Source organism: Dendropsophus ebraccatus, chromosome 10 (assembly GCF_027789765.1).
Source record: "Dendropsophus ebraccatus isolate aDenEbr1 chromosome 10, aDenEbr1.pat, whole genome shotgun sequence".
NCBI lineage: Eukaryota > Metazoa > Chordata > Amphibia > Anura > Hylidae > Dendropsophus > Dendropsophus ebraccatus.
Window position 1 is genome coordinate 22,285,117 of NC_091463.1, and position 27,672 is coordinate 22,312,788.

The following is a 27,672-nucleotide window of genomic DNA, read 5'->3' on the forward strand; positions in this document are numbered from 1 at the left end:
CTGTCCTGTACTATGAACGCCAGGCTAGTGCTGCCATAGTTACAGTGGGGTGGGGGGGCCCAGGCTTGGTGAACAGCCCGGGGCCTATGGTAAAGTTAATCCGCCCCTGGGTACAGGCCTATGTGTAAAAAGATCACTAGAAAGATCCATGTACTGTCCATTCATATAACTGTCCAGAGCAGGAGAGGTTTTCTATAGGGATTTGCTGTAGACAGTTCCTGACATGGACAGAGGTGGCAGCAGAGAGCACTGTGTCAGACTGAAGAGAATATGCCACTTCCTGCAGGACAAACAGCAGCTCATAAGTAAGTAATTAACACATTTGTATATCTTTCTGACACCAGTTGATTTAAAAATATTTTTTTCTCCTGAGTACCCCTTAATTGTTAATAGAAAACTTCAGAGAAAATGAAAAACCCAGTGCTTTCAGGGGTGTTGCGGAACATACTAAAGCAGTGCCACAGTGGTCACTGCATTACTACTCACAGACCCCTGCCAATTTCCTGCAGCTCCTGCTCCCGCAACATCATGACCCGGCTTAGAAATTCCCACTGAGCCAGTCAGTGACTAAGGCGGGACACCACTGAGAGAAACTGGAGGTTGTCGGGGGTCTATGAGCAGGAAGGCAGCACTGCGGGGGCACCTGTACGGGTAAGTATATCTGCTTTATTATGTTCCTCCTCTCCCTGTCAGCACTGGGTTTTTCATTTTCTCCAGAGTTCTCCTTTAAGATATATATACATAATATAGATATTTAGAATTGAAAAACTGCTATAGAAAAAATTAGGTTCTTAGCAAAACAATTGATCAAATAGTATGCACCATCCCGCCACGATAAGGTGACCTCAGAGAGGGACGGACCCTACATTGTCCACTGGTCTTTTCAAGGTTAATACTAAGTCTACACACTGGGCATACAGGATCCAGATAATATCACCCATAGGGGATGGATGGAGTGCACAAGCAAAATGGAGCTAGCCCTCCCCCCACTTGTAACACAGTAAAACAAGAAAATGGCCAGCACAACCAGTACAACTATCTTCACTATGCAGGTGTACGCTGCAATAGCTGAAGTACAGACACAAAAACAGAAAAGTGCAACAGCAACCTGCAGAAGCCAAGATATACTGTATACATAATATAGATATTTAAAATGGCAATTTTTTTGTGTCTATTTTAGTATTGTCAGCTCTCAGCCCCTGCTGCTCGTCTCTTCCTGCTCTCCTATTTATAAGGAAGTGCCTGATCATCCAATCACAGGTGGAGGTGTGTCACTGCTGCGGTCAGTGATTGGCTGAGCAGGCACTTATGTGCAGAGGAAGTGGTAAGCACCATCAGAATGGCAGGCAGGGGATTGCAGCAGGTGACTTTTAAAGGTATATAAGAAAAAAAAAACCCTAGATGATTAGCCAGGCTCTAATATATATAAAAATATGACATTGGCTAGGCATTTAACCATCTACTGCTGCAACAGGTAAAATGTAGTATTATATCCGGATACTCAAAAGATTGGTCATCCAATCCTTAATAGCTAATCCGTAGATAGACCCGGTTGGCTATACTGATTCACAAATGTCAGACTCTCCTTCTTTAGTATTCATATCACCTAAAGGGCTTACTGGAAAGTTTTTCAAAGGTTTTCAAGATGGGACAATCCCTCATTATTTAACCAAATGGCAAAAATTTATTGAAGACATAAAAATCAGCTTGGAGTGGTAATCTAATGTTGTGGGAGGTCTGGTGCAGAGACCTCTGGGTGGTCCGGTGGACAGAACAATGTTCAAATACTTATCTACAACAGATCTATCTATCTATCTATGAACAGAGCAGAGAATGGCTACTGACATCAGTCACTCAGGGGGAGCCAACATTGTGTAATGCTTACATTGTGCTGCACTAGATCGTAAGATGCATCTCTGCTTTGACTTTCTGTACGTCTTTAGGTCTGTATGGAGCTTCAGCATGGAGAGAAGGTCAGAAGCTCGTCCAGCAAATATTAGGGCCATCACCGGCCACATTGCTGAAACGTCGGTCACCTAAGGCGGAAGATTCACATACAGTGCAGAAAGGTGGAGTGAGAGTTGATTCTCGTGTATATCTAGTGTTATCTATCATCTATCTATCTATCTATCTATCTATCTATCCATCCACTATGTACCATCTATCACCTACATCACCAACCTATTGCCCATCTCGTGTTTATCACCCATCTCCTGTCTATGACCTACTTCCCATCACTCATCTCCTATCACCTACATCCCATCACTCCCATCATCTCCTATCACCCATTCCCTGTATATTGCCTACCTCCCATCACTCATCTCCTATCTCCCATCTCCTATCTATTGACTACCTCCTATCACCCATCTCCTGTCTATCACTACCTCCTATCACCCATCTCCTGTCTATCACTACCTCCTATCACCCATCTCCTTTCTATCACTACCTCTCATCACTCATCTCCTATTACCCATCTCCTGTCTATCACTACCTCCTATCACCCATCTCCTGTCTATCACTACCTCTTATCACCCATCTCCTGTCTATCACTACCTCCTATCACCCATCTCCTGTCTATCACTACCTCCTATCACCCATCTCCTGTCTATCACTACCTCCTATCACCCATCTCCTGTCTATCACTACCTCCTATCACCCATCTCCTGTCTATCACTACCTCCTACCACCCATCTCCTTTCTATCACTACCTCTCATCACTCATCTCCTATCACCCATCTCCTGTCTATCACTACCTCCTATCACCCATCTCCTGTCTATCACTACCTCTTATCACCCATCTCCTGTCTATCACTACCTCCTATCACCCATCTCCTGTCTATCACTACCTCCTATCACCCATCTCCTGTCTATCACTACCTCCTATCACCCATCTCCTGTCTATCACTACCTCTTATCACCCATCTCCTGTCTATCACTACCTCCTACCACCCATCTCCTTTCTATCACTACCTCTCATCACTCATCTCCTATCACCCATCTCCTGTCTATCACTACCTCCTATCACCCATCTCCTGTCTATCACTACCTCCTATCACCCATCTCCTGTCTATCACTACCTCTCATCACTCGTCTCCTATTACCCATCTCCTGTCTATCACTACCTCCTATCACCCATCTCCTGTCTATCACTACCTCCTATCACCCATCTCCTGTCTATCACTACCTCCTATCACCCATCTCCTGTCTATCACTACCTCCTATCACCTATCTCCTGTCTATCACTACCTCCTATCACCCATCCCCTGTCTATCACTACCTCCTACCACCCATCTCCTTTCTATCACTACCTCTCATCACTCATCTCCTATCACCCATCTCCTATCTATTGACTACCTCCTATCACCCATCTCCTGTCTATCACTACCTCCTATCACCCATCTCCTGTCTATCACTACCTCCTATCACCTATCTCCTGTCTATCACTACCTCCTATCACCCATCTCCTGTCTATCACTACCTCCTACCACCCATCTCCTTTCTATCACTACCTCTCATCACTCATCTCCTATTACCCATCTCCTGTCTATCACTACCTCCTATCACCCATCTCCTGTCTATCACCCATCTCCTGTCTATCACTACCTCCTATCACCCATCTCCTATCTATTGACTACCTCCTATCACCCATCTCCTGTCTATCACTACCTCCTATCACCCATCTCCTGTCTATCACTACCTCCTATCACCTATCTCCTGTCTATCACTACCTCCTACCACCCATCTCCTTTCTATCACTACCTCTCATCACTCATCTCCTATCACCCATCTCCTATCTATTGACTACATCCTATCACCCATCTCCTGTCTATCACTACCTCCTATCACCCATCTCCTGTCTATCACTACCTCCTACCACCCATCTCCTTTCTATCACTACCTCTCATCACTCATCTCCTATCACCCATCTCCTATCTATTGACTACATCCTATCACCCATCTCCTGTCTATCACTACCTCCTATCACCCATCTCCTGTCTATCACTACCTCCTATCACCCATCTCCTTTCTATCACTACCTCTCATCACTCATCTCCTATTACCCATCTCCTGTCTATCACTACCTCCTATCACCCATCTCCTGTCTATCACTACCTCTTATCACCCATCTCCTGTCTATCACTACCTCCTATCACCCATCTCCTGTCTATCACTACCTCCTATCACCCATCTCCTGTCTATCACTACCTCCTATCACCCATCTCCTGTCTATCACTACCTCTTATCACCCATCTCCTGTCTATCACTACCTCCTATCACCCATCTCCTTTCTATCACTACCTCTCATCACTCGTCTCCTATCACCCATCTCCTGTCTATCACTACCTCCTATCACCCATCTCCTGTCTATCACTACCTCCTATCACCCATCTCCTGTCTATCACTACCTCCTATCACCTATCTCCTGTCTATCACTACCTCCTATCACCCATCCCCTGTCTATCACTACCTCCTACCACCCATCTCCTTTCTATCACTACCTCTCATCACTCATCTCCTATCACCCATCTCCTATCTATTGACTACCTCCTATCACCCATCTCCTGTCTATCACTACCTCCTATCACCCATCTCCTGTCTATCACTACCTCCTATCACCTATCTCCTGTCTATCACTACCTCCTATCACCCATCTCCTGTCTATCACTACCTCCTACCACCCATCTCCTTTCTATCACTACCTCTCATCACTCATCTCCTATTACCCATCTCCTGTCTATCACTACCTCCTATCACCCATCTCCTGTCTATCACCCATCTCCTGTCTATCACTACCTCCTATCACCCATCTCCTATCTATTGACTACATCCTATCACCCATCTCCTGTCTATCACTACCTCCTATCACCCATCTCCTGTCTATCACTACCTCCTACCACCCATCTCCTTTCTATCACTACCTCTCATCACTCATCTCCTATCACCCATCTCCTGTCTATCACTACCTCCTACCACCCATCTCCTTTCTATCACTACCTCTCATCACTCATCTCCTATCACCCATCTCCTGTCTATCATATACTTCCCATCACTCCCATTATCTCCTCTCACCTATTTCCTGTATATTGCTTATCTCTGATATTTACTACCTCCTCTTTATTAAATATTTTCTTTCTGTAATTCTGTGTTTTCCAGGAAGCTGCAGAAGATGCCACAGACCGGGGTCACCAGGGGGTCTCGTAGACAAGCATCCTACAGCCCATACATCCTATATAATGGAAAGAAAATCCCACACATCACATAAAGTGGAGAGGAAACCCCGCATGTCTCATAATACAGAGAGAAGAACCCACACATCCCATAATGCAGACAGAAGACCCCAAACTTCCTATAATGCAGAGAGAAGACCCCTTGGAAAAGAAAATGTTGAAGCCGATCCTGAGTGTCCCCCCAGCAGCAGGGGGCGCAGATACAGTGTGGAGGAGATCAGGGACTTCATGAAGAAGAAGACCATAGAGAGACAGAGGATAGAGAGAGAGACCGAGACTAAGGAGAAGACGGCCATGGAGATGAGGAAGGAACAATTACATAATGTTCTCAAGAAGCAGAAGGAAGCTCGTCCAGCAAAGAGAGGAGGCAGCAGAGCCCCTGTGGCCTTAAGGGACATCCGCGTACAACCAGAGGTAAGTAATAGCGCCAACAGCACAGAATATAATCGGCCTACCGCCCTGTCATGGAGCCCCTTCCCTCCATCAAATCCATCTAAAGAGTCAGAATTCCACTGACAGGTCAAGTTAATTCCTTCCCAGATAAAACTGGACATAGTTTGGCCCTGGGGATTAACTGTCCTTGGCCAAGCTGTAACCCTCCAGGACACAGTATACACATCTAAGGGGAAAGGCAGGTGTAGCCTGCCCAGGCCTCACTATACTCGGGGGATAAACCTGAGGGTTTAAAATAGCCGAGGCCAGATTATATTCCTTCAGGCCATAATGTTATCAGTTCACCGGTTTTCTCTGTCCCTGTAATTTGTTGGAAAGTGCACTGTCTCCATGGGGCTTCTAGGTTACTTGATCAGTATATGACATCCGTATGACATCCATAAACATCCGGCTGATATTCGCCCCATGTAAAGACACCTTTATGATTTGAAGTTTCAGGGCATTAAAGTGACTGTACCACCAGGCCCAGGCTGAAGCACTGGAGGCGGGCCGAGCCACCCTTAGTGGGAGGAAACCATAGCCCCTCTATGATAGGGTTCCATTCTAAAGGAGTCACGTCATTGAGGGACTGGGGTTTCCTCCCACTAAGGGTGGGTCGGCCGCCTCCAGTGCTTCTGCCTGGGCCTGGTGGTATAGTCACTTTAAAGGGGTTATCCAGCGCTACAAAAACATGGCCACTTTTGCCCCTCTCTTGTCTCCAGTTCAGGTGTGGTTTGCATTTAAGCTCCATTTACTCCAATGGAACTGAGTTTGAACAACCCCCCCCCCCCCCCCCCAGCAATCTGGAGACAAGAGAGGGGGAAAAGTGGCCATGTTTTTGTAGCGCTGGATAACCCCTTTAAGACTTCCCTATATTATGTCAAGTTTTTCTAGTTGAAGTAAGTTTTTGGGGGACATATATGTATGTATGCATGGCTTTTTTTTTCTATGTGCTACTTTTTTTTTTTTTTTAATAAACTGTTTATTTATTGAAATTTTTCCATTTTTTAAGACAAAAAATACAATGATACATTTAGCATTCAACATTGGTACCCACACATGGGGAACTAGCACCTAACAATTTCACATGGGTTTAATGTCGTAACCTGATGAAAGAACGCTACTTGTCATGTCTCACATATCAATATTTAGTGCAGGTGTCCATAAATGCGAACATGTGCTACTTTTTATGGTTATAATTAGTTGCCTTGATAATTTTTGCGCAATTTCTTTCAGTGCAAATTTTGCCTAAAGCAGTTTGGCTAAAATAAACTATGCTAGGGTATCAGTGGAGTACTGCTGCACAATTTTCTGGCTCACAAAATTGAGAATTGGCGAACTTGGTGTACACATTAGAAATCTGGCTAATTTGCCTAGATAAATGTTACGCAAAAAAATACACAAAAACTCTGTGCGCAAAAAGTATTAACCAAAAGAAGAGCGCAAATGCATCAATGCTTTCCCACTTAAATGGGCACTGTCATAAAAAAAACATGAGTGGCGTCAAAAGTCTTGATTGGTTGGGGTCTGAGTGTTCACTCTGTGACTGATTAGGAGAACGAGCCGGGAGAAGTCCATGCACCACACACCCACTCCCAGTTCTTTCCAACCACACAGACTTGGTCAGTCACATTATGCGGTTATGTAAGCGGGAGAGACAGCACGGCACACTGACTTCTCCTAGCTCGTTCTCCTGAACGGTGGCAGTATGAAAAGTTTTCAGACCTGGACCAATGAAAACTTTTGACATGTCAAAAGTTTTTTGTCACGACAGGTACTCTTTAAAGTGTCACTGTCGTTTCAGAAAACTTTTGACATGTCATTAGTTTTTATTGGTCCGGCTCTGAGTGTTCAAATGCATATAGCCCCTCCTGCAGCTCCCGGAGCTACCGCCACCCTTCCCCACTTCTTCCTGCTGCTGTTTGTGAGTGTAATAGCACAGGCAGCGATTGGGGAACGAGGAGGAAGCAAGCACTGATCCTACAGGTTGGTGCTCACTTCCTCCTCTAGATTGCTACATGTAATGCGGCCCTCAGAAAGGGCTCAGAACAATTTTAAATCCTAGCAGCTGAGGCAGTGGAGCGTCTGCTCTTTACAGAGCAGATGCAGAGGCCACACATGTCCTATGGAGAATTCTGCCTGTGCAGTAGCATTACCACGGGGGCGTTTACATATTAACCCTATTTTAGCCACTAATGTAAATTATGACCTGCAGGCGGAAGAAAATGCCAGGAAAGAGCTAAGACAGTGGCTCCATGTAACGTCCAGTGACCTGCTGAGAGAAGACGGTGCGGTGAGGTATGATGTTTACACACTATTATATGTAGTGCTACTATAACACCAATGTGATTGCTGCAACCTTTACTGTTCTACAGTGGCCTATAGGTGGCAGTGTTGGAGAGAACCTTTCTGTGGCACAAATATCCTCCTGTACTTAAAAAAAAACGTTATTGTGATTCGGGAAGGGACCACATTAAAGAGGTCAGAAGATGTTGAAAAAAATGGCGACTTTCTTCCCAAAACAGCGTTACTCTTGTCCTCCGGTTGTGTGTGGTATTGCTGCACAGTTCCACTGAAGTAAATGGAATCAATTTGTAATACCACACACAACCTGTGGATAGGAAACCCGCTTAGCTTCTTCTAATCCTGGATAATAATTGGGCAGTTCTCTGCAGTAACGTCTCTGCAATGGTCATTACCGCAGAGTGGCGGATGAATATTCATTAAGAGGGTCAAATCTTTGCTCTAAGGGTGGTAGTCCAGCCAGTCCAGTGCACCAAACCACCTCATTTGCATAGTGAATAAAATGAAAATTTCCTAAAAATGCAGATGGGGATCAAGGTTAGAAAACTACGTTCATCCTCAGTGCTCTGCCCACCCTAGGGACGTAACAGCAAGTTAGACTCTTCTAACCTGCTGTTAACTTCCCTTAAAGTATGTAATCACATGACTACTGTGCAGAAGGGCACTCACCATTGTAAGTAGTGCAGCACATTCAGTACTGCCTGAAGTGACCATAACAGGCATGGGATCCTGTGTCTTACATATGCATTGCCCCTTGAGTATGGAGCTATGGTTTTATATGCATGCGTTTACCAGCATGTAAGAGCATAGGCTTAAGGCCCTATTCCACGGGTCGTTTAGAGGAGCAATATCGTTCGTATTCGGCCGATATCGGCCGATACGAACGATATTCGTCCCGTGGAATAGAGTGCGACGATCAGCCGACATCGTTCATGTCGGCTGATTGTTGCAGTCGCTTGTTTTTCAACATGTTGAAATACAAGCGACTGATATAGCAGCGATCTGCTGCCGTCACTCCGTTGAATAGGAGCATCGGCAGCAGGCCCTGCTGTATCCTATGGGCTGCCCGGACGATCAGCGATCCCCCGGGCAGCCCCCCCAGCAGCTCCCCGCCGCCCCTCCCGCACTCACCCGCTCGCTGACGCCGCGTCGAATAGCGGCGGCAGCGAGCGGGGAACGAGGAGCAAACGAGCGCTAATAGCGCTCGTTTGCTCCTCCAAATGATTTGTGTAATAGGGGCATTAGAGGGATTTATTAGGTAAGACATTGCTCTGACTAGTCACCCCTGAAGAAGCTTTCGTAAGTGAAATGCACTGAAATCAGATGTGGTGGCTCTCCTGGTACTTTACCACCCGGATATATGGTCTTACTATGGTCCTCCCTTTTTATTTCTTTGTTCCTTCATCTGTGTTGGGATATCTTCATGAGTTTACACTTCCTTTTTTAGGGTCTTCCATAGGTTTTTTTGTTTTGTTCTGTTCATGTATGGGGACGAGTGTTGTGTTTTTGTTTTTGTTTTTTCAGTTTTTTTTTTTTTTTCATGTATTGGGATCCCCACCCATTTTCATCATGTAGGTCTGTTTGCACATGGGCACATTGTACATAGTGAGTGTTACTATATTATTTTTATATTATTTCTTATCATTACAGGTGTGGAAATTCTAAGAAACGGAAGACAGAGGTTATATTAAAAGATGAGCCTTCAAGTCCACTCCGACTACAAGACTTGGCTCCCGTCCCCACCATAAGCCAAGTCATCCAGGACAATAATTCCTCAAAGGGGCTGAATGATAATGCTGTACCCTCAGACAAAACCACTGACGTCTTCTCTCAGTGTAGAGCCCACCAGGAGCGGTTACAAGCCATATGGGCCACAGCTAAGGACCTGGGGAGGAGGGTGGAGCAGGAGTGTAACAGACTCAGTCAGCACTCAGGAACAAGTGTGTCCTCACCTTTTTCTTCTTCACCTTCCCAAATGACATCAGCGTCTGGTAGATATCCGATTGCTGAGAAAAACCTCCATGGAAATACAAGGAGGCCCCCGGAAGATGAGAAGCCCATCTCACCAACCCCTGTATATTTGGGTTTGTTCCGGACCCCAGACAGTAGAGAGGTCTCTACTGCGAATCTGAAGAAAACCAGAGACAAGATGGAGAAAGGTATTTAATGGCGCATTTCATGCATCTGTATCCCTGGGTAAATGATATCTTAGCACACGCTGGCTTTTCTTATGCTTTGCATCACCTTCCGGAAAAGTGCAAATGAGGTAGACATTAAAGACTATGCTGAAGCACAACAGCTCTGATATAGCTTAGTTACTGCTTAATTTGTTCTCTTCATATCGTTCAATATTGCATCAATGCACAAATTAGAAAACTTAAAGGGGGTGAGGGGCGAAAATCTTTTTTTTTTTTAAATAAACTGGTTTCAGAAAGGTATAAAGATTTGTAATTTTATTTCTATTTGAAAATCTCAAGTTTTCTGCAGGCACCCCGATTCAGATTTTTGGCATATGATGTGGCCGTGCCTGGCCATCTCCAGTTTTTGGTCAGCAGTTACGAATGAAGTATCTCAAATGATAGGGATTCCGGTTCCAGGTTCCATGCTGTTCTTTTGACTGGTGGTTACAGTTATTTATGCCGGTAGAAGACACGCTTTATTATTTCACAGATAATATACCAGATGTGTGATTATTCACTTTCCTTTCCGGACTATTGTATGCCAAGAGATAAGACATATTGCTGTATGGAAGGGTTATTCACCTGTGCATTGTCTGTATTATGTATCTCCTTCAATAAAATCAGTTTGTTCCAATACGTATTAGCTGCTGTATGTCCTGCAGGAAGTGTTGTATTCTTTCCAGTCTGACACAGTGCTGTCTGCTGACATCTCTGTCCAAGACAGGAACTGTCCAGAGTAGGAGAGGTTTTGTATGAAGATTTGCTGCTGTTCTGGACAGTTCCTGACATGAACAGAGGTGGCAGCAGAGAGCACTGTTTTAGACTGAAAAAAAAACACTTCCTGCAGGACATACAGCAGCTGATACGTATTGGAAGACTTGAGATTTATTTTTAAATAGAAGTAAATTACAGATCTATACAACTTTCTGACCAGTTGATTTGAAAGAAAAAGATTTTCACCAGATTTCCCTTTTAAAAACCCATGAGGTTTTTTTTAGTTTTCTAATTTGTGCATCAGTGCAATATGAACCCACAAGCACAGGCTTTCAGGCAGATATTAGGTAGCTGCAATATCAGACCATGGAGAGAATGGCGCTGCTGTTAGTGAATGCTTTAGCTTCATTTTAACATAATAATTCCAGCTGTCCGAGTAATAATTCTTCTTCTTTTTCCCAAAATACACAGAGAAAACGTTATCTCAAACCAAAACCCACTATCCAAAAATTCACACCAAAAAAGCTCAGAAAAGTCGATCTGCCAGCACTAGGTGAGTCCTGTTGATTCAGAGGCTGTCGGCTCCGGAGATGTTCTGTTAGTATGGGTTGTGGATCAGATTTTATTTGTCATCTTTCCATAGTCCCATGGCATAGATGTAATAAGTGTCCTGGTTGAACTGATACCAGGACACCTCCACCATCTCTTATTACATCTGTGCCATTGGACTAGTTACTGTCAAGTTACCAATCTCCCAACAGGTGTTCTAGAGGTGCTATATGGAGAGCACCCACCCTCAATAGAGTAACCCCCACCCCAGGAGGTTTGGAGATCCCCCTTTTCCAGAGGAGATGGGTCATGAGGGTTGGTTAGCACTCTATTTTACCATATATATATCTCCATATAGCACCTCTACAACTTCTGCCATCGAGGATTGATGATCTCCACCAGCCCCAATAACATCTACAGACACTATTCCTGACATTTTATTGATATAACGTTAGGGTTTTTTGCTATATAATTTGTATTTTTGTAAACAGATGGCAATTTATGAAGCCACTTGTGCCTTTATGGTGTATGCATCATTAGATATTTAGGAAAAGTTATGTGTTTTGTGTCTTTTTTTTTTGGGGGGGGGGGGGGGGCGGCTGCTAGCGTATACACTTGTGATCTGCAGGTACTACCTGGACTTGCAAGTCTCACTCCCACCTGCATTTTACAACCACATGTGCTTAACATCCAATATCGAAAACTAGAAAATCCTGATATTGTACCATTTTTGCCCATGATGGTATCTAAATTAAACTGAAACTTTATTGCATCTCTAGTATAAACAGGCACAGTATGCTGGCATGCTTGTTGTGATGCATTGGGTTCCGTGTCACTGTGATGCGTTGGGTTCTGTGTCACTGTGATGCGTTGGGTTCCGTGTCACTGTGATGCGTTTGGTACCGTGTCACTGTGATGTAATGGGTTCTAGGTTATAACGTTAAGCACTGTGTAAACAGATAGAAACGCGACTTGAGTTGGAAGATGGAAGACTTCAGTTCGCTGAATTCCCATTGGTACTATACCAAGGAGCAATTGGCCAACAGCCCTTCGTGGCAATGCGGCCTACGAGCTCACAAAGAGCTTCACTACCGCCAGCAGGCGGCTCGACTGATTGTGGACATGGGGCGGCGGCTCTATGTTTCACCAGTGACCGTCAGCACGGCCATAGTCTACATGCAGCGCTTCTACACGCTGCATTCATTCACCAGATATGACAGATATGCAGTGGCTACCGCCGCGCTTTTCCTGGCTGCTAAAGTGGAGGAAGAACCACGAGCCCTGGAAGACGTCATTAAGCTTTGCCATTGCTGCCTTTTTCCAAGGCAACCGCGTCTGCACACCGGAAGTCAGGCTTACCTGGGCACAGTTGAAGAGGTGCTGGTACTGGAGAAGATCCTACTACAGACCCTTGGCTTTGATATCACAGTTGAACATCCTTTTGCAGCAATTGCAGCATGTGCCAAATCAGTTGGAGCCGGTAAAGCTGTTGCCCAGAGTGGTTACTGCCTGGCCATCCATTGCCTGCGACTTACCACCTTCTGCCTGCAGTATACCCCACAAGCCTTAGCATGTGTGTGCATGTACCTGGCCACTAAGAAATGCAACTACAGTATCCCCCAATCCACAGATGGAAAAAATTGGTGGGAAGACATAGACCAGACAATGACTAAACAATTACTGGAAGACCTCGCTGAAGAGTTCCAGCAGATCCATATGGAAAATCCTCTAAATTTGCCTGCCCCAAAAAGGAGAGGAAATTTAGTCCCTACTCCCTGCAGTAGGGAAGAGCTTGCAAGGATGCGTGCGAAGGCGCGATCCAACAGAGTCAACAAACCTGCCGTAAAGAGGACGCGTGAACGAGACGCCTCCCAAGACCAGGACTGTAAGAGGCACAAAATAAATTCTACAGCCTAATACCTGGAGACCTGAGAGCGGCAGAGGTACAAGACCAAGACCTCGCCCAATGACTACCCTAATACCTGAGAGCTGCAGAGGTACAAGAACAAGACCTCGCCCAATGACTACCCTAATACCTGAGAGCTGCAGAGGTACAAGAACAAGACCTCGCTCAATGACTACCCTAATACCTGAGAGCGGCAGAGGTACAAGAACAAGACCTCGCCCAATGACTACCCTAATACCTGAGAGCTGCAGAGGTACAAGAACAAGACCTCGCCCAATGACTACCCTAATACCTGAGAGCGGCAGAGGTACAAGAACAAGACCTCGCCCAATGACTACCCTAATACCTGAGAGCGGCAGAGGTACAAGAACAAGACCTCGCCCAATGACTACCCTAATACCTGAGAGCGGCAGAGGTACAAGAACAAGACCTCGCCCAATGACTACCCCAATACCTGAGAGCTGCAGAGGTACAAGAACAAGACCTCGCCCAATGACTACCCCAATACCTGAGAGCGGTAGAGGTACAAGAACAAGACCTTGCCCAATGACTACCCTAATACCTGAGAGCTGCAGAGGTACAAGAACAAGACCTCGCCCAATGACTACCCTAATACCTAAGAGCTGCAGAGGTACAAGAACAAGACCTCGCCCAATCACTACCCCAATACCTGGAGACCTGAGAGCTGCAGAGGTACAAGAACAAGACCTTGCCCAATGAACACCCTGATACCTGGAGACCTGAGAGCTGCAGAGGTACAAGAACAAGACCTCGCCCAATGAACACCCTGATACCTGGAGACCTGAGAGCTGCAGAGGTACAAGAACAAGACCTCGCCCAATGAACACCCTGATACCTGGAGACCTGAGAGCTACAGAGGTACAAGAACAAGACCTCGCCCAATGAACACCATAGTATTCTGCTATTTTTTATTTGTTAAATAAATTTATTGAATGATATCATGTGTCTGGTTATTTACATGTGTTATTGGTTCTTTGGGAAAACTAGTTATGTTACTATGAATTAGTGTCGTGCAATCTGTGGCCCCTGGCCGATGGTTTTAATGTCCACGAGTGACACAAGATCATTTATCACATGGTATATGTCGGGTATATCATTATCATAGTGTAAAGCAGCGATGGGGAACCTTTGGCCCTCCAGCTGAAGGAAAAATACAATTCCCATCATGCCTGGACCGTCTAAGCCAGTGTTTCGGCTGTCCAGGCATGATGGGAATTGTAGGTTTGTAAAGGCTGGAGAGCCGAAGGTTCCCTCTCCCTAGTGGCTTTGGGGGGCTTTTATTATTATTGCGCCCCTGTTGTACATCAGGGAGAAGACACAGATTCGACCCTTCTCTCTGGCATACGCCTGCCATATGCCCCGCTCGCATGTGTAAATCATTATAAAAATCTACACCTTCTGGAAACCGGCGTCGATTTGTTGCGCCGGGCACAGGGCCGGGTGCAGAGCCGTCTGGGTTTGCTAAGAGGCGTGCACCTCTTAGTGAGTCTGGTCAGGGAAAAGGGGAAGCAGGTCTTAATAAATGTCCCCCTTTATGTTCACTACTACAATACAGTGAAAATAGAGACAATGGGGGACATTTATCAAACATGGTGTAAAGTGAAACTGGCTCAGTTGCCCCTAGCAACCAATCAGATTTCACCTTTCATTTTCCAAAGAGTCTGTGAGAAATGAAAGGTGGAATCTGATTGGTTGCTAGGGGCAACTGAGCCAGTTTCACTTTATATCATGTATGATAAATCTCCCCAATGACCATTGATAAAGTGGATGGACTGTAAAAACGGACACCTGATTTCCTGCACTCACATGGATTATCTTCTGTATATATTTTCAGATATGGGGGCAGATTTATCAAACTGGCGTAAAGTAGCATTGGCCCAGTTGCTCCTAGCAACCAATCAGATTCCACGTTTCATTATCCAAGCAATCTGTGAAGAATGGAAAGTGAAATCTGATTGGTTGCTAGGGGCAACTGGGCCAGTTTCACTTTACACCAGTTTGATAAATCTCCCCCATGGTTCATTCAAGATCCCTGGTGGGAGACCTGGCTTCCCCCTGGGTAACAGCGGATCATCAAGCCTACACTGGTAATAAATATTACATATAGTTGATGTATTAGATACACTGAGGGAAATCTGAGTGTGCCTGTAATGTACGTTTAGTAGCCTTAAAGGGGTTGTATTATCATAGACCCCCAACCAATACTGACACCAGGGGCCTCGACAGGAGAATGGCAGTCATTGCTAGTGACTATAAAGTTCTGCATTTATACATGTTACATCTACCTACATCTAGGTCCATCTACACATATCTGCATAAAATTATTAAAACTGAAGAGAGGAAAAATATCTAAGGCTGGGTTCACGCTACGTTTTTTTATCCGTATTCGTCATCCATTCCCCCCCCCCAAAAATGGATAAAAAACAGATAAAAACTGGTGCATTTGTGTGCATCCGTTTTGATCCGTTTTTCCATTGACTTCCATTATTTAAAAAAATGCATCAAAATAGATCCATTTTTAGATAGACCTTATTTTTAGATCGACCTTATTTTTGTGTCCGTTAAAACCCGTTTTCTGTATAATGGAAGTCAATGGAAAAACGGATGCACACAAATGCATCCATTTTTTGCAAAAAACGGATTGCAAAAACCTAGTGTGAACACAGCCTAAGGCCCCTTACACACACCAGTATTATACTGTCCGGAATTGCGGGCAGTATAGTAGCCATTGATTTGAATGGATCCTTTTACACATCTGTAGTTGCTAGGGATCTGTAAAGGGACCATGATCCCTGGTGCAAAAAATACTGGCAAGCCATGATACAGTCCTTACAAATGGGACAGATACACATTCAAATGCGGGTCCACAGTTGCAGACAGGATTAATGATGTGTGAATAGGACATTACAAAATTTACTAAGAAAACAAATTGAAAGGGTAGTTCACCAAAAAATGTTTTCTTTCAAATCAACTGGTGGCAGAAAGTGCCAGCGATTTGTAATTTACTTCTATTAAAAAATGTCAAGTCTTCCAGTACTTACAACTGCTGTATGTCCTGAAGGAAGTGGTATTGTTTCCAGTCTGGAGAGCCGGAGAAGTTTTCTATGGGAATTTGCTACTGCTTTGGACAGTTCCTGACATGGACAGAGGTTTCAGCAGAGAGCACTGTGTCATACTGGAAAGAAAACATTACTTCCTGCAGGACATATAGCAGCTGATAAGTACTGGAAGACTTGAGATTTTTTTAATAGAAGTAAATTTCAAATCTCTGGCACTTTCTGGCACCAGTTGAGTTGAAAGATTTTTTTTTTTGTGAACTACCTACCCCTTTAAATATCATGTATTAATCAGCTGTCGTTGAAGGTTCCTAGGTGCACTGGATGCTTTGTGGAATATGAGAATACATAGTTCTATGGAAGCTCAGTGCCTGGAAGTTGCCTCAAATAGCCAAAATAGAGCATATAACAAAAGGAAAACAAGAATTTTTTTATAGATAGCTACTTGTTCCAGCGCCATCCTTACCTCTACTTGACGTTTCGGTGATCAGCTCACCATTTTCAAGTGTGTTTTACCTGTGTTGCACTGTTTGCTGTTTATAATTTTTTGCTTCTATGGAATAAATCACCATTCATTTATACCAGGGGTGTCAAACTCAAATACACAGTGGGCCAAAATGAAAAAATTGGACAAAGCCGCGGGCCAACATTGATAATTATTGAAACGCAAATGTGGCGGTCCTGGCACTGTCAGATCAGCGTGTGTTGTTCCTGGCACTGTCAGTGGTGTGTGTCTCCCAGACCCGTGCACTATGATAAATGACATGATAAATTGCTATGACATGACTAACCCCAACCCATATAATAGCCAGCCCCCCAAAATTGCCCCTCATATTAGCCAGCCCTTCCAATAGTGCCCAAATAGTAGCCAGTCCCCAAGTGTCCCATATAGTAGCCAGCCCTCCCCCATAGTTTCTTATATAGTAGCCAGCCCTCCCCAATAGTCTCTTATATAGTAGCCAGTCCTCCCCCATAGTCTCTTATATAGTAGCCAGCCCTCCCCCATAGTCTCTTATATAGTAGCCAGCCATCCCCCATAGTCTGTTATATAGTAGGCAGCCCTCCCCAATAGTCTCATATAGTAGCCAGCCCTCCTCTATAGTCTCTTATATAGTAGCCAGCCCTCCCCCATAGTCTCTTATATAGTAGCCAGCCCTCCCCTATAGTCTCATATAGTAGCCAGCCCTCCCCAATAGTGCCCAAATAGTAGCCAGCCCCCAAGTGTCTCATATAGTAGCCAGCCCTCCCCAATAGTCTCATATAGTAGCCAGCCCTCCCTCATAGTCTCTTGTATAGTAGTCAGCCCTCCCAATTGTCTCTTATATAGTAGCCAGTCCTCCCCCATAGTTTATTATATAGTAGCCAGCCCTCATCAGTAGTCTCTTATATAGTAGCCAGTCCTCCCCCATAGTCTCTTATATAGTAGCCAGCCCTCATCAGTAGTCTCTTATATAGTAGCCAGTCCTCCCCCATAGTTTCTTATATAGTAGCCAGCCCTCCCCCCATAGTCTCTTATATAGTAGCCAGCCCTCCCCCATAGTCTCTTATATAGTAGCCAGCCCTCCCCCATAGTCTCTTATATAGTAGCCAGCCCTCCCCTGTAGTCTCTTATATAGTAGCCAGCCCTCCCCTGTAGTCTCTTATATAGTAGCCAGCCCTCCCCTGTAGTCTCTTATATAGTAGCCAGCCCTCCCCTGTAGTCTCTTATATAGTAGCCAGCCCTCCCCCATAGTCTCATATAGTAGCCAGTCCCCCATAGTCTCTTATATAATAGCCAGTCCTCCCCATAGCCTCTTATATAGTAGCCAGCCCTCCCCATAGCCTCTTATATAGTAGCTAGCACTCCCCATAGTCTCTTTTAAAGTAGCCAGCCATCCCCAGTAGTCTTATATAGTACCCAGCCCTCCCCAGTAGTCTTATATAGTAGCCATGGCAGGCCAGATATAATTAAAACTCTGAATTGCCTGGCGGGCCAAAAATAATGGCACCATGGGCCAAATTTGGCCCGCGGGCCAGAGTTTGACATGACTGATTTATACCATATACAGTGTGCTGTGGAGAATCTATTCTGTAGCTGTTTCTGATCCCTGGTTCAGGATCTGTCTGCTGGCACCAGACTGCGTTGTGTAACTATCTATCTATTATCTCTCTCTCTCTTCTTTCAAGCCAGCACTTTTATATTAGCTCCATTTCTCCATTTAGCGCTTAATTTTTGCGTTGTCTGGTGGAGGTATATATCAGGGTACAGAAAAAAAGACAAATTTGGTTAGCTCTCCTCGAACACCATTCACACTAGGCAGGAGCCTGTTGCTATGGCTGAAATTGCAAACACACAAAAAAACACAAAAATGCAACAGCTCACCGCAATGGCAAGATACAGACCCTACACAGATATGAAAATAAGGTCTTATTCACATGTCCCCTGAAGTTGTGCATGATCACATGATCGCTTTTATAGCACATTGTTTTCTATTAGCCTATTCACACATTTCAGTTTTTTCACTGATCCGCACTGATCCCTGAAAAAATAAAAAATGTCATAACTATGGCATCCGTTAATCCGTGAAAAACACGGATGAGATGTCAGCGATGAGATGTTAACTTTATATAACTAGTGTTGTACAATTTTAATAGATCCATGAAAACGGGTGCAGTCATGGACGTTTTTTCACACATTACATAAGTAGATAGCGGACTTCATCCACGGACCTTGAAAATGACTGAATGTGGAAGCATCTCCTCCTGCATTGGCTTTATTTTATTTAGTTTTATTGGTAGAAGTCATTCACCAGTTCTCCACTAGAGAGCGCTCTTGCTTAACCTTCATTTGATCTGCACTTGTCACACACATATCTTGGCTCATACGTCGCCTTTTAGTTGCTAATGGATTCACATAAATGTGTTTTGTCTAGTACGGTTACTTGGCTATTGTATATACAGCTGTTTCATTACTCCAAGGAGACAGTACATCGGATTGGTTGTAGACAGTCATATACACTGTGGTTGTGTATATTATATTTCCTATATAGCATAGCTCCTCGCAGTCAGGGCTCTGTTCACTCAAACTTTATTTATTGTAGTCATCATTTTGAGAACAAAAATAGTGTAATCTGCATTTGCTTCAACATTAGGACGGAGGATGATCCCATCCGAAACTGATGTGAACTGTAAGGGGAAATGCACACTAGACTGATTTGCCAGGAAAAAATCTGCAAATAAATAAAAAAAAAAAATTAAAAAGGAGAAAACAACCAAACACTTATCTTACCTTTATAATTTGTTTTTCATTTAATGGTGTGTGGACCCAGCCGATGGTACTACCAAGACTCCAAAAAAATTAGTCGTTTTTTTTTTTACTAAATAAAAAAGGCTGAAATTACAGGTGTATTCCCATCTGCTTTTTTGACCCATTTGTGAACTATACTCGTGGCTGTATTTTTAGCATTTGGGCCAGAGCCAAATCTACAGTATAGCCCTAATACAGCTATCTTTATTTAGGATGTATCCTGGGTCATGTACAGCCCAAAATTTATTAAAAAAACAAAACAAAAAAAAAACAGCTGTATTTTGGGCCAAAAACAACGCGAAAAAAAGGACCTGATAGTTTAAAAGCGGTAAAAATAAATTCTTTAAAATAATGTGTATTTGATTAAATAAGCTGTTTTGGTGATCCAGAATTTCTGGAAGAAAGCCGCCATGTTTTTCTAAGCTTGGATATCTCCTTTAAGTTAAAGGAGTTTTCCCACAATTCAAAGTTGGTAAAATCAGATGTGTACCGTATACATACAGTATATGTAAAGGAGTGCCATTTTATTTTACATCACAAATTACCTACATCCCTGTTACTAACACCTCCACTTCCTGGTTTCCCCTCTGAACTGTGACCCTGTGACCCATTGTAGAGACAACATGCAGTTGAACTAAGCGTGCTTGGGGCAAAAAAGAAGGTGGTAGGGAAGTAATGTATCAGAATGCTTTGCTCATCCGTTGTACAACATGGAGATATACAGATATACTAATAGACAAAACATAACACTTCTCGTTTTAATGGTTTGGGAAACGCTCGGATTATCTCCTTAGAGTTTCCTGGATCCGTTTTTTTTTTACTGGGTAAAAAAGAAAATCATATTTCTCCCTATCAAGGGCCACCTCCTGCCCTCGACTCCAGACATATGGTTGTGGGGGCCGGCAGCGTAAATTGATTATTTGAATAATATAAGTACATAGTCAAATCTCCTCTGATCTCCTTTCCTCGTGAGGATTAGAGTGATTTAACCTGTGCCATGGCGAAGATTAATTTAAAGTAATTGTTTTGCCTTGCCTCCATCTTTGTATAAATATGATTGCACCAGGATCTGTCACGAAGATTTATTACAAAGTAATGGCCTCTAGCTGCCCACCTCCGCTGCCTGCCCGCAATCACATATATTGTGCTTTGTGTTATCCATGTTCTCCGGAAAGGGCATGGAACTAGTTAGGATTGGGCGCTCATTCTCCCAGGGACGCATAGCAGCCACATGGGCCGCCTCCATGTTGTGTATGCCGGATTGTCAGATATTATTGACCCTTTATAGATATGGGTATGAAACCTATATGTACGGGCAGATATACAGGCAGGGTCTCATGTATGACGCCCCATAAGGAAAAGCTACTCCTGTCAAATCTGCTCCTGTTTTGCCCTATAAAACAAATCTTCAGTATTCAAATTTACCCCAAAGTGGGCATTTCCGAATGGAGTCTTTTACACATCCAATGGTATATGTACTTGTTGGTGATTGGTCAGGACATTGACAGCCATCTTCCAGCACCTTGATCCCAGCCATTTGTTATAGACGCTTTATTTACAAAAACGTTTTTATATACAGTGGTACCTTGGTTTAAGAGTAACTTGGATTAAGAGTGTTTTGGTTTAAGAGCTCACAGTTTTTCAAAATTGTGACTTGGTTTAAGAGCATTGCTTTGGTTTAAAAGCAACCTGTACTGGGTGGGAGCGCGAGTGGAGGAGGGGCATGGTCTGCATTGCGTGGTCTACAGCACTGTACTCTGACCCAGGAAGTCTCCCTCACCTTCCCAATCATAGCAGATCCACTTCAGGCTGAGGCTTACATCAGAGGACAGGATTGTGTACTGTGGGGGTAATCTCTCTATAGCTGTAACCCCTCTCTCCCTGGACAGAGAGTGCTGCATGTATGTGCCCACATCTGCCCTGCTCATTCCTTCATACTCCCTGCAGTCTCTGTCCGCCCTTGTGTTTCCCATCCTCTCCATTACTGCACAGTAACTTATAATATAACATATTCTGCTGTTTCTGAATGTTTGTTTCATCTGTTTTACATGTTATTCGGAATAATAAATCATTATTTGGGGGGGGGGGTGAAACCAATTGTCTGCATTTCTATGATTTCTTATGGGGATTACAAGTGTGGTCCAAGAATTATGCTCGTAATCCAAGGCACCACTGTATATATATATATATATATATATATATATATCTTCATAGCTTAACCCCCCTCCATGTATTGTCTTGTACTAGATTTATTTATTGACATGTTAAGTTTTGTCTTTGCAGATTTTTCTTGTCTTTTATTCTGTGTCCCATATTAATGATATATTTTTGATGGTGTCTGATTATTTATAGTCCTCATAGAAGATCAGATGTGATCAGCGCCAAACTGTTGAGGGAAACGTCATTGTCACCGGCCAGACAAAGAACGGCATCACCACAGAGAACTGCATCTCCTTCATACAGCGGTAAGAGCCAGGATCCAAAAGGGGAATAGCATGGTGCTCTATATCCTAGAGAACGAACCGTACACTTTCACACCAGCTATGATCACTGTCCTCCACCCTGTGACTCTCCAGCTGTTGCATATGATGGGAGTTGTAGTTTTGTATCAGCCACAGGTTGGGGAGCCCTGCTATAGATGATGAGTTGGTTTTACACAATAGCCCTGAGCAGACTGATATATAGCTTTGTTGGAAAAGATTCTGCTTAACTTATAAGTTGTTGATTGAAATCCCTGATCATTCTGTGTTAAAGGGGCTATCCAGCGCTACAAAAACATGGCCACAATTCCCCCCTCTCTTGTCTCCAGATTGGGTGGGGTTTCAAACTCAGTTCCATTGAAGTAAATGGAGCTTAAAGGGGTTATCCAGCGCTACAAAAACATGGCCACTTTCCCCCTCTATTGTCTCCAGTTTGGGTGGGGTTTTGAAACTCAGTTCCATTGAAGTAAATGGAGCTTAATTGCAAACTGCACCTGAACTGGAGACAACAGTAGGGGGAAAAGTGGCCATGTTTTTGTAGCACTGGATAACCCCTTTAACTGCAAACCACACCTGAATTGGAGACAAGAGAGGGGGAAAAGTGGCCATGTTTTTGTACTGGATAACCCCTTTAAGGAGTCCAGTGTCACTCAGTGATAGGATCACTCACTGGACTCCTTAGCATGGAAAAAATGTGAGATTTCTATCAATAAATTACAAGTTATACTGAAATCTTTTCCCATGAAGATATATAGCAATCCGCTAAGTTCTCTCTGCCCTATAACCTGATGCTGGTAGTTTAGGTAGCATTTTCATGGTGACAGATTCCCTTTAAATCTTCACACGACTGCGTCAGTGCAGTGGCACGAAGATTTAAACTGTTCCGATAATCTGTTCCGGTGCATAGAAGCCTAAGAATTAAGCACAGTGAAATAAAAAATGAGTGCTCCCCCCCACACACACTAATTGCCATCGAGGAAGAGTCAGGACACCCCTGTACTTATTAGATGGTCAGCCAGTTCAGCAGGTTTGGCCAATATCCCATGGCCATGGTGTGGTCGGATATCCATGACTTAGGGTAGAGTAGTATTATATGTGGCGTTATGTCAGGGTGACACTGTATTTGTTCAGTGTGATGACCCTATGAGGATATTACAATCTCATAGGTTGATAAGGGTTACAGCGTACATCCGCCCCTAGCATCGGAGGTGTAAAAAAGACCTGATCTGCATATTATCTTCCGAATATAATTCAGCATTAGGGGCATTTATGTCTATAAAGCTGATAATTGCTTTTCTGCATTTATCCCTTTTATTAACTATAAAGACAAGCTGTCTGGTGTTTGGTAGGACCCCCCCCTCCCCCCCCCCCCCCCATCCCCATGTATTAGAGGTAAGGTCCCATTTTTGAGTAATCTCCAGCCTCTCCCGCATCTGGGTAACAATATGATTTGTGCTGATTTACTAAGCAGGAGATGCAGGGTAGATGTAAGCTGATTATTGACTTTTCGCCTTACCGCCAGCTAAAAAATTAAGCTGTAATCTTCCATTTATTCAGCCGGAATAATAGTAAATAAATTTTGCAAATTGTTAATAATCGAGACGTTTTTCATCTGCTGGCCGCAGCCGCGCGGGTGTACTCAGGGCAGGGGGGAGAGGTGTAAAATATGTATACACAGTAATGTACTACAGATATGACCCTCTGATGATATATACCACTATATGCAATTAGAGCTGAAAATCTGATATATTGGGCATTGCAGTGCAGACTGTAACTCCAACTTATAGCGTCCATCATGTCCTGTGTGGTGCTAGGAAAATCCTTAAAGGGGTTGTCTGTATTCTCTTTTAGGGTATATAGACCTCTAGAGGTGGATCCTCTATTAGGCATCAGCAGCTCTTAGGGCCGTATTACTCGGGGCGATTATCGTTCGTAAAATCATATAGATCGTTTAGATTTAAACAATAATCGATTTGTGTAATAGCAGACAACGAGAAATTGTTGGTCGTTTGATAGAATTCGCAATTATTTTTATGGTTTGATCGTTTGCACATCGTTCAGTGTAATAAGAAGTCATAGCTGAAACGTACGCAATAGCGACAACAAAATGACCGCAAGAACAATCATAAGTAACCGTGTAATTGGGCAAACGATTTCTGGTCGTTTGAGATAGTTTATCGTTAATCGTTAGTTGTCAAATCGCTTGGTGTAATAGTATGATCCTATTGCACTGAGCGATTTTTAACGACTAGCGATAAACAATCGCAAATGAGATTGTTTAGCGTTAACCTAAAATCGTTTACCATATTACACCGAGCGATGGTCGTTTGTTACGATCGTTATTGCGATCGTTACTATGATCGTTTATTCCTTCTGATCCCAGCAAAACAATGAACAATGTGCAATTACACTGAACGATTAGTGAACAAATGCGGAACTTGAGCAAACGAAAGTGGAATTACAGCGAACTATTAGCGAACGATTAACAATAATTTTAGGTTCAGATCTAAATCAATGATCAATGACACACGAACAATTTTTCGATTGTTGCCTGTAATTACACAGAACGATTATCGTTTAAATTTGAACAATGTAACGATTTTTCGCCCGATAATTGTCCTGTGTAATAGGGCCCTTAGGGTGGTTTTACACGGAACGACTATCGTTCGAAAAATCTTTAAATTGTTCGGATTTGAACGATAATCGTTTAGTGTAATAGCAGACGATTAAACGGTCAACGAGAAATCGTTGGTCATTTAATAGACTTTGGACCTATTTTTAATGTTGATCGTTTGCAAATCGTTCGCATGTAATAAGACGTTCACAGTAGCGGCAAACACACGACAGGACCAACGCAATAATGATCATAAGTAACGATCATCGTTCCGTGTAATTGGGTGAACAGGTCGTTTGAGTACACTTATCGTTAATCGTTGATCGTCGAAAAATCGCTTCATGTATAGTACCCTTACTCTGGTGGACTCAGGCCATCCATGTGGCTTCCTTATAATGCCGCATGTGTGGCCAAAAGAACCTTCCCCAATAAGTTCAGCTGATCTGTAATGGTCATAGTGGTCGGATCCCCATTTATAGTACATAAGAGGCATCTCGTAGTAACATACACCCAATGTGTATTCCAGGGATAGGGAACCTGTTGCAGAACTACAATTTCCATGTTGCCTGAACAGCCAGAGGCTGTCCAGGCATGATGGGGATTGTAGTTTTGCAACAGCTGGAGGGTTCGAAGGTTCCCCATCCCTGGTCTATCCTGATCTTGACGTACAACATGTTTCCTCTGCAGATAAAAAGGAGAAGCGAGGACGGCTACAACATGGGAAATCTTCCTCTCCAGTTTTTCAGATGGACATAGCAAGCAAAATAAAAGTAAGTATGGGTCAGAGATTTCCCCATAAACCACCACATCACCTTCGGTGTGAAAATCGGTGGATGCTGGGCTCATTGACTATAAGGATACCTTCTGATTCTTATGTGTAACCTCAGAAGCTTTTTAGGCTATATTCATACAATCCTTTTTAACGGCCGCTATTTAAGAATAAAAACGTCCATTGTTAAGCATACTTTGTTGGCCGTCATTGCCTTATCATTGGTTCATAATTCAGGTGGGCATTTAATGCTGGCTGCTTTTATGTGACATCTAATTTTATTCAAGAATTTTTTGAAAAAAGAAACAGAATATACAAAACCTTACATTTGTGCTTCCATATGTGACAAGCATGGTCAACTGCTGCTAGCGAGCATAGATAAATGCTAGCTGCTTTTAAAGGAAAAATCCGGCAATTTTTAAAATCTATCAGCTGGCAGTGGCAGGGGGGAATTTGATCAGGAGTAGGAACTTACTTACTTGTGATGACGTCACAATTAGAGGGAAAATGCCTGTTCCGGGTGAAGGCTGGTCCCATCACTCGCCACGGGGGCGGGAAAAGGTAAGTTCCTACTTCTGATCAGTTTCCCCCCTGCCGGCTGCCAGATTTTAAAAATGGTTGTACTTTTTTGAGTGTGGCTATTACAAAGTTAGGCTATGTTCACATAACGTAAAACTACGGCCGTAGTTCTCGCCGCAGAACTACGGCCGTAGTTTTGCGGGGTGGAAACATAGCCTATCTTCAATGGGATCCCGGCCGGAGCGTACACACATCGTATACGCTCCGGCCGGGATCTGTGCGGCGCCGGAAAAAACTGACAGGTCAGTTTTCTGCGGCCGGAATTCAGCGGCTCCGGCCGCTTGCTTCACTCTGTGCTATGGGAAGCCCTGCGGACGGAAAGATCACCCGGCCGGTACTTAAGTACCGGCCGGGATGATCCGGGCTAAGACCGGCCGTTCCGTGACCCGGCCGGGTCAGTGCAATACAGTCTGTGATAGTTACATCACTGTGCCAGATGAACAAACCTCTGGTGCTTTTCTTTGTCAGCTCTATTTTGTTTCTACAGACCTCTGATGAAACATTAGGTGTTACTCTTACCCCTTAGGCTCAAGTTCAGCAACACGAAAAAGACCTGGCTGCCCTGAGGCTGAAAGCAGAGATGGAGGCCAAGGAGGCTCAGAGGTGTCTAGAGGAAATGCTGAGACGTAACAAGCAGCAGGTAACACACATGATAGGTTTTCTTGGGAGACCTCAAGGATCTTGAGTAGTATTGAACAAAATTGCTGTGTTCGTCTGAACTCAAACGCTCAGCATTTGACTCTTGGCGGCTGGGTAAGTTGGATGCAGTACTAGAATTGTGTGTCTGGATCCCTCAATGTACAATAGGGCTATTTCACTCAATACACCAGAGATTGACTCACGGTTTGTAGTCTTGAATTTCTTTTATTTCATGTATCTTTAGTGCATCATGGTGACTGATAGGACTTTCAAGGTGTTCACTTCCAGCAGAGTTGGCGTTCCCCCCATCTGCCGATCGACGTTTTGGGGGCAGATTTCCCCTTACTTATGCATGAGTGGTGTATTAGACCTGTTGTACATTGAATGCTCCAAACACACATTGCTAGTATGGTATAAGAAGATTTCCAAGTGATTGGTTTCCAAAAGATTTCCAAATGATTGGTTTTTAAAGGAGACTTTGACATCCGTTCACACAGTCAGGTGTTAAGGTGAAGTTGGATGCCAAGTTGCCAGGTAAATATGGATACAGCCATAGGCCTCTAGCTGTATCCATGTGTTCCTGGACTCCCTTGGGCTGCATACAACTTCTTCAGCCACTGATCAAATGTCGCATGCTCAGGTTTCTGACGAACCTGAGGATGCTTGAGATTCGCACATTTATCTCCTATTATTACAGGCATCACCCTATGGGAAATGTATTGGTTGCCATATGTGGTTGTTATTCAGCAATTGCAATCCAGATAGACGACCACTATAACTAGATTATGTTTTATTTTACAGAGTCCGAGGGTCAAAACCATTTCTCCTGGGAAGCAAAGAAATCGAAACAACAGTCATGGCCAAGAAAGGTTAAATAATGGGTAGGTTTTCTGCCTTTTCTCATAGTTCATTTTC

The 27,672-nt window shown here is 43.8% G+C and overlaps 2 protein-coding genes and 1 pseudogene across 4 annotated transcripts in view; 2 read left to right on the forward strand and 1 right to left on the reverse strand.

Moving 5' to 3' along the window:
• Positions 1–12,870, reverse strand: part of GPSM1 (G protein signaling modulator 1) — a 258,983-nt gene extending 246,113 nt beyond the window's left edge. Inside the window, exons 1-3 of one of the 3 annotated variants that reach the window (XM_069943024.1) lie at positions 12,767–12,870; positions 9,917–10,092; positions 7,870–7,932 (exon numbers count right to left, since the gene is read on the reverse strand). The gene's annotated coding sequence lies outside the window, so the exon portion shown is untranslated. Of the gene's footprint in view, positions 1–7,869; positions 7,936–9,916; positions 10,093–12,766 lie in introns of all 3 variants that reach the window. The other 2 variants (XM_069943022.1, XM_069943023.1) reach the window with 2 other exon arrangements.
• Positions 1–27,672, forward strand: part of CCDC187 (coiled-coil domain containing 187) — a 76,188-nt gene that overhangs the window by 26,144 nt on the left and 22,372 nt on the right. Inside the window, exons 9-17 of the mRNA XM_069943959.1 lie at positions 1,944–2,069; positions 5,155–5,642; positions 7,876–7,958; positions 9,615–10,123; positions 11,330–11,411; positions 22,029–22,141; positions 25,458–25,540; positions 26,645–26,758; positions 27,559–27,638. Of these exons, the coding sequence (XP_069800060.1) occupies positions 1,944–2,069; positions 5,155–5,642; positions 7,876–7,958; positions 9,615–10,123; positions 11,330–11,411; positions 22,029–22,141; positions 25,458–25,540; positions 26,645–26,758; positions 27,559–27,638 (1,678 nt within the window). The remainder of the gene's footprint in view (positions 1–1,943; positions 2,070–5,154; positions 5,643–7,875; positions 7,959–9,614; positions 10,124–11,329; positions 11,412–22,028; positions 22,142–25,457; positions 25,541–26,644; positions 26,759–27,558; positions 27,639–27,672) is intronic.
• On the forward strand, positions 12,314–14,272 carry LOC138765895 (cyclin-T1 pseudogene; annotated as a pseudogene).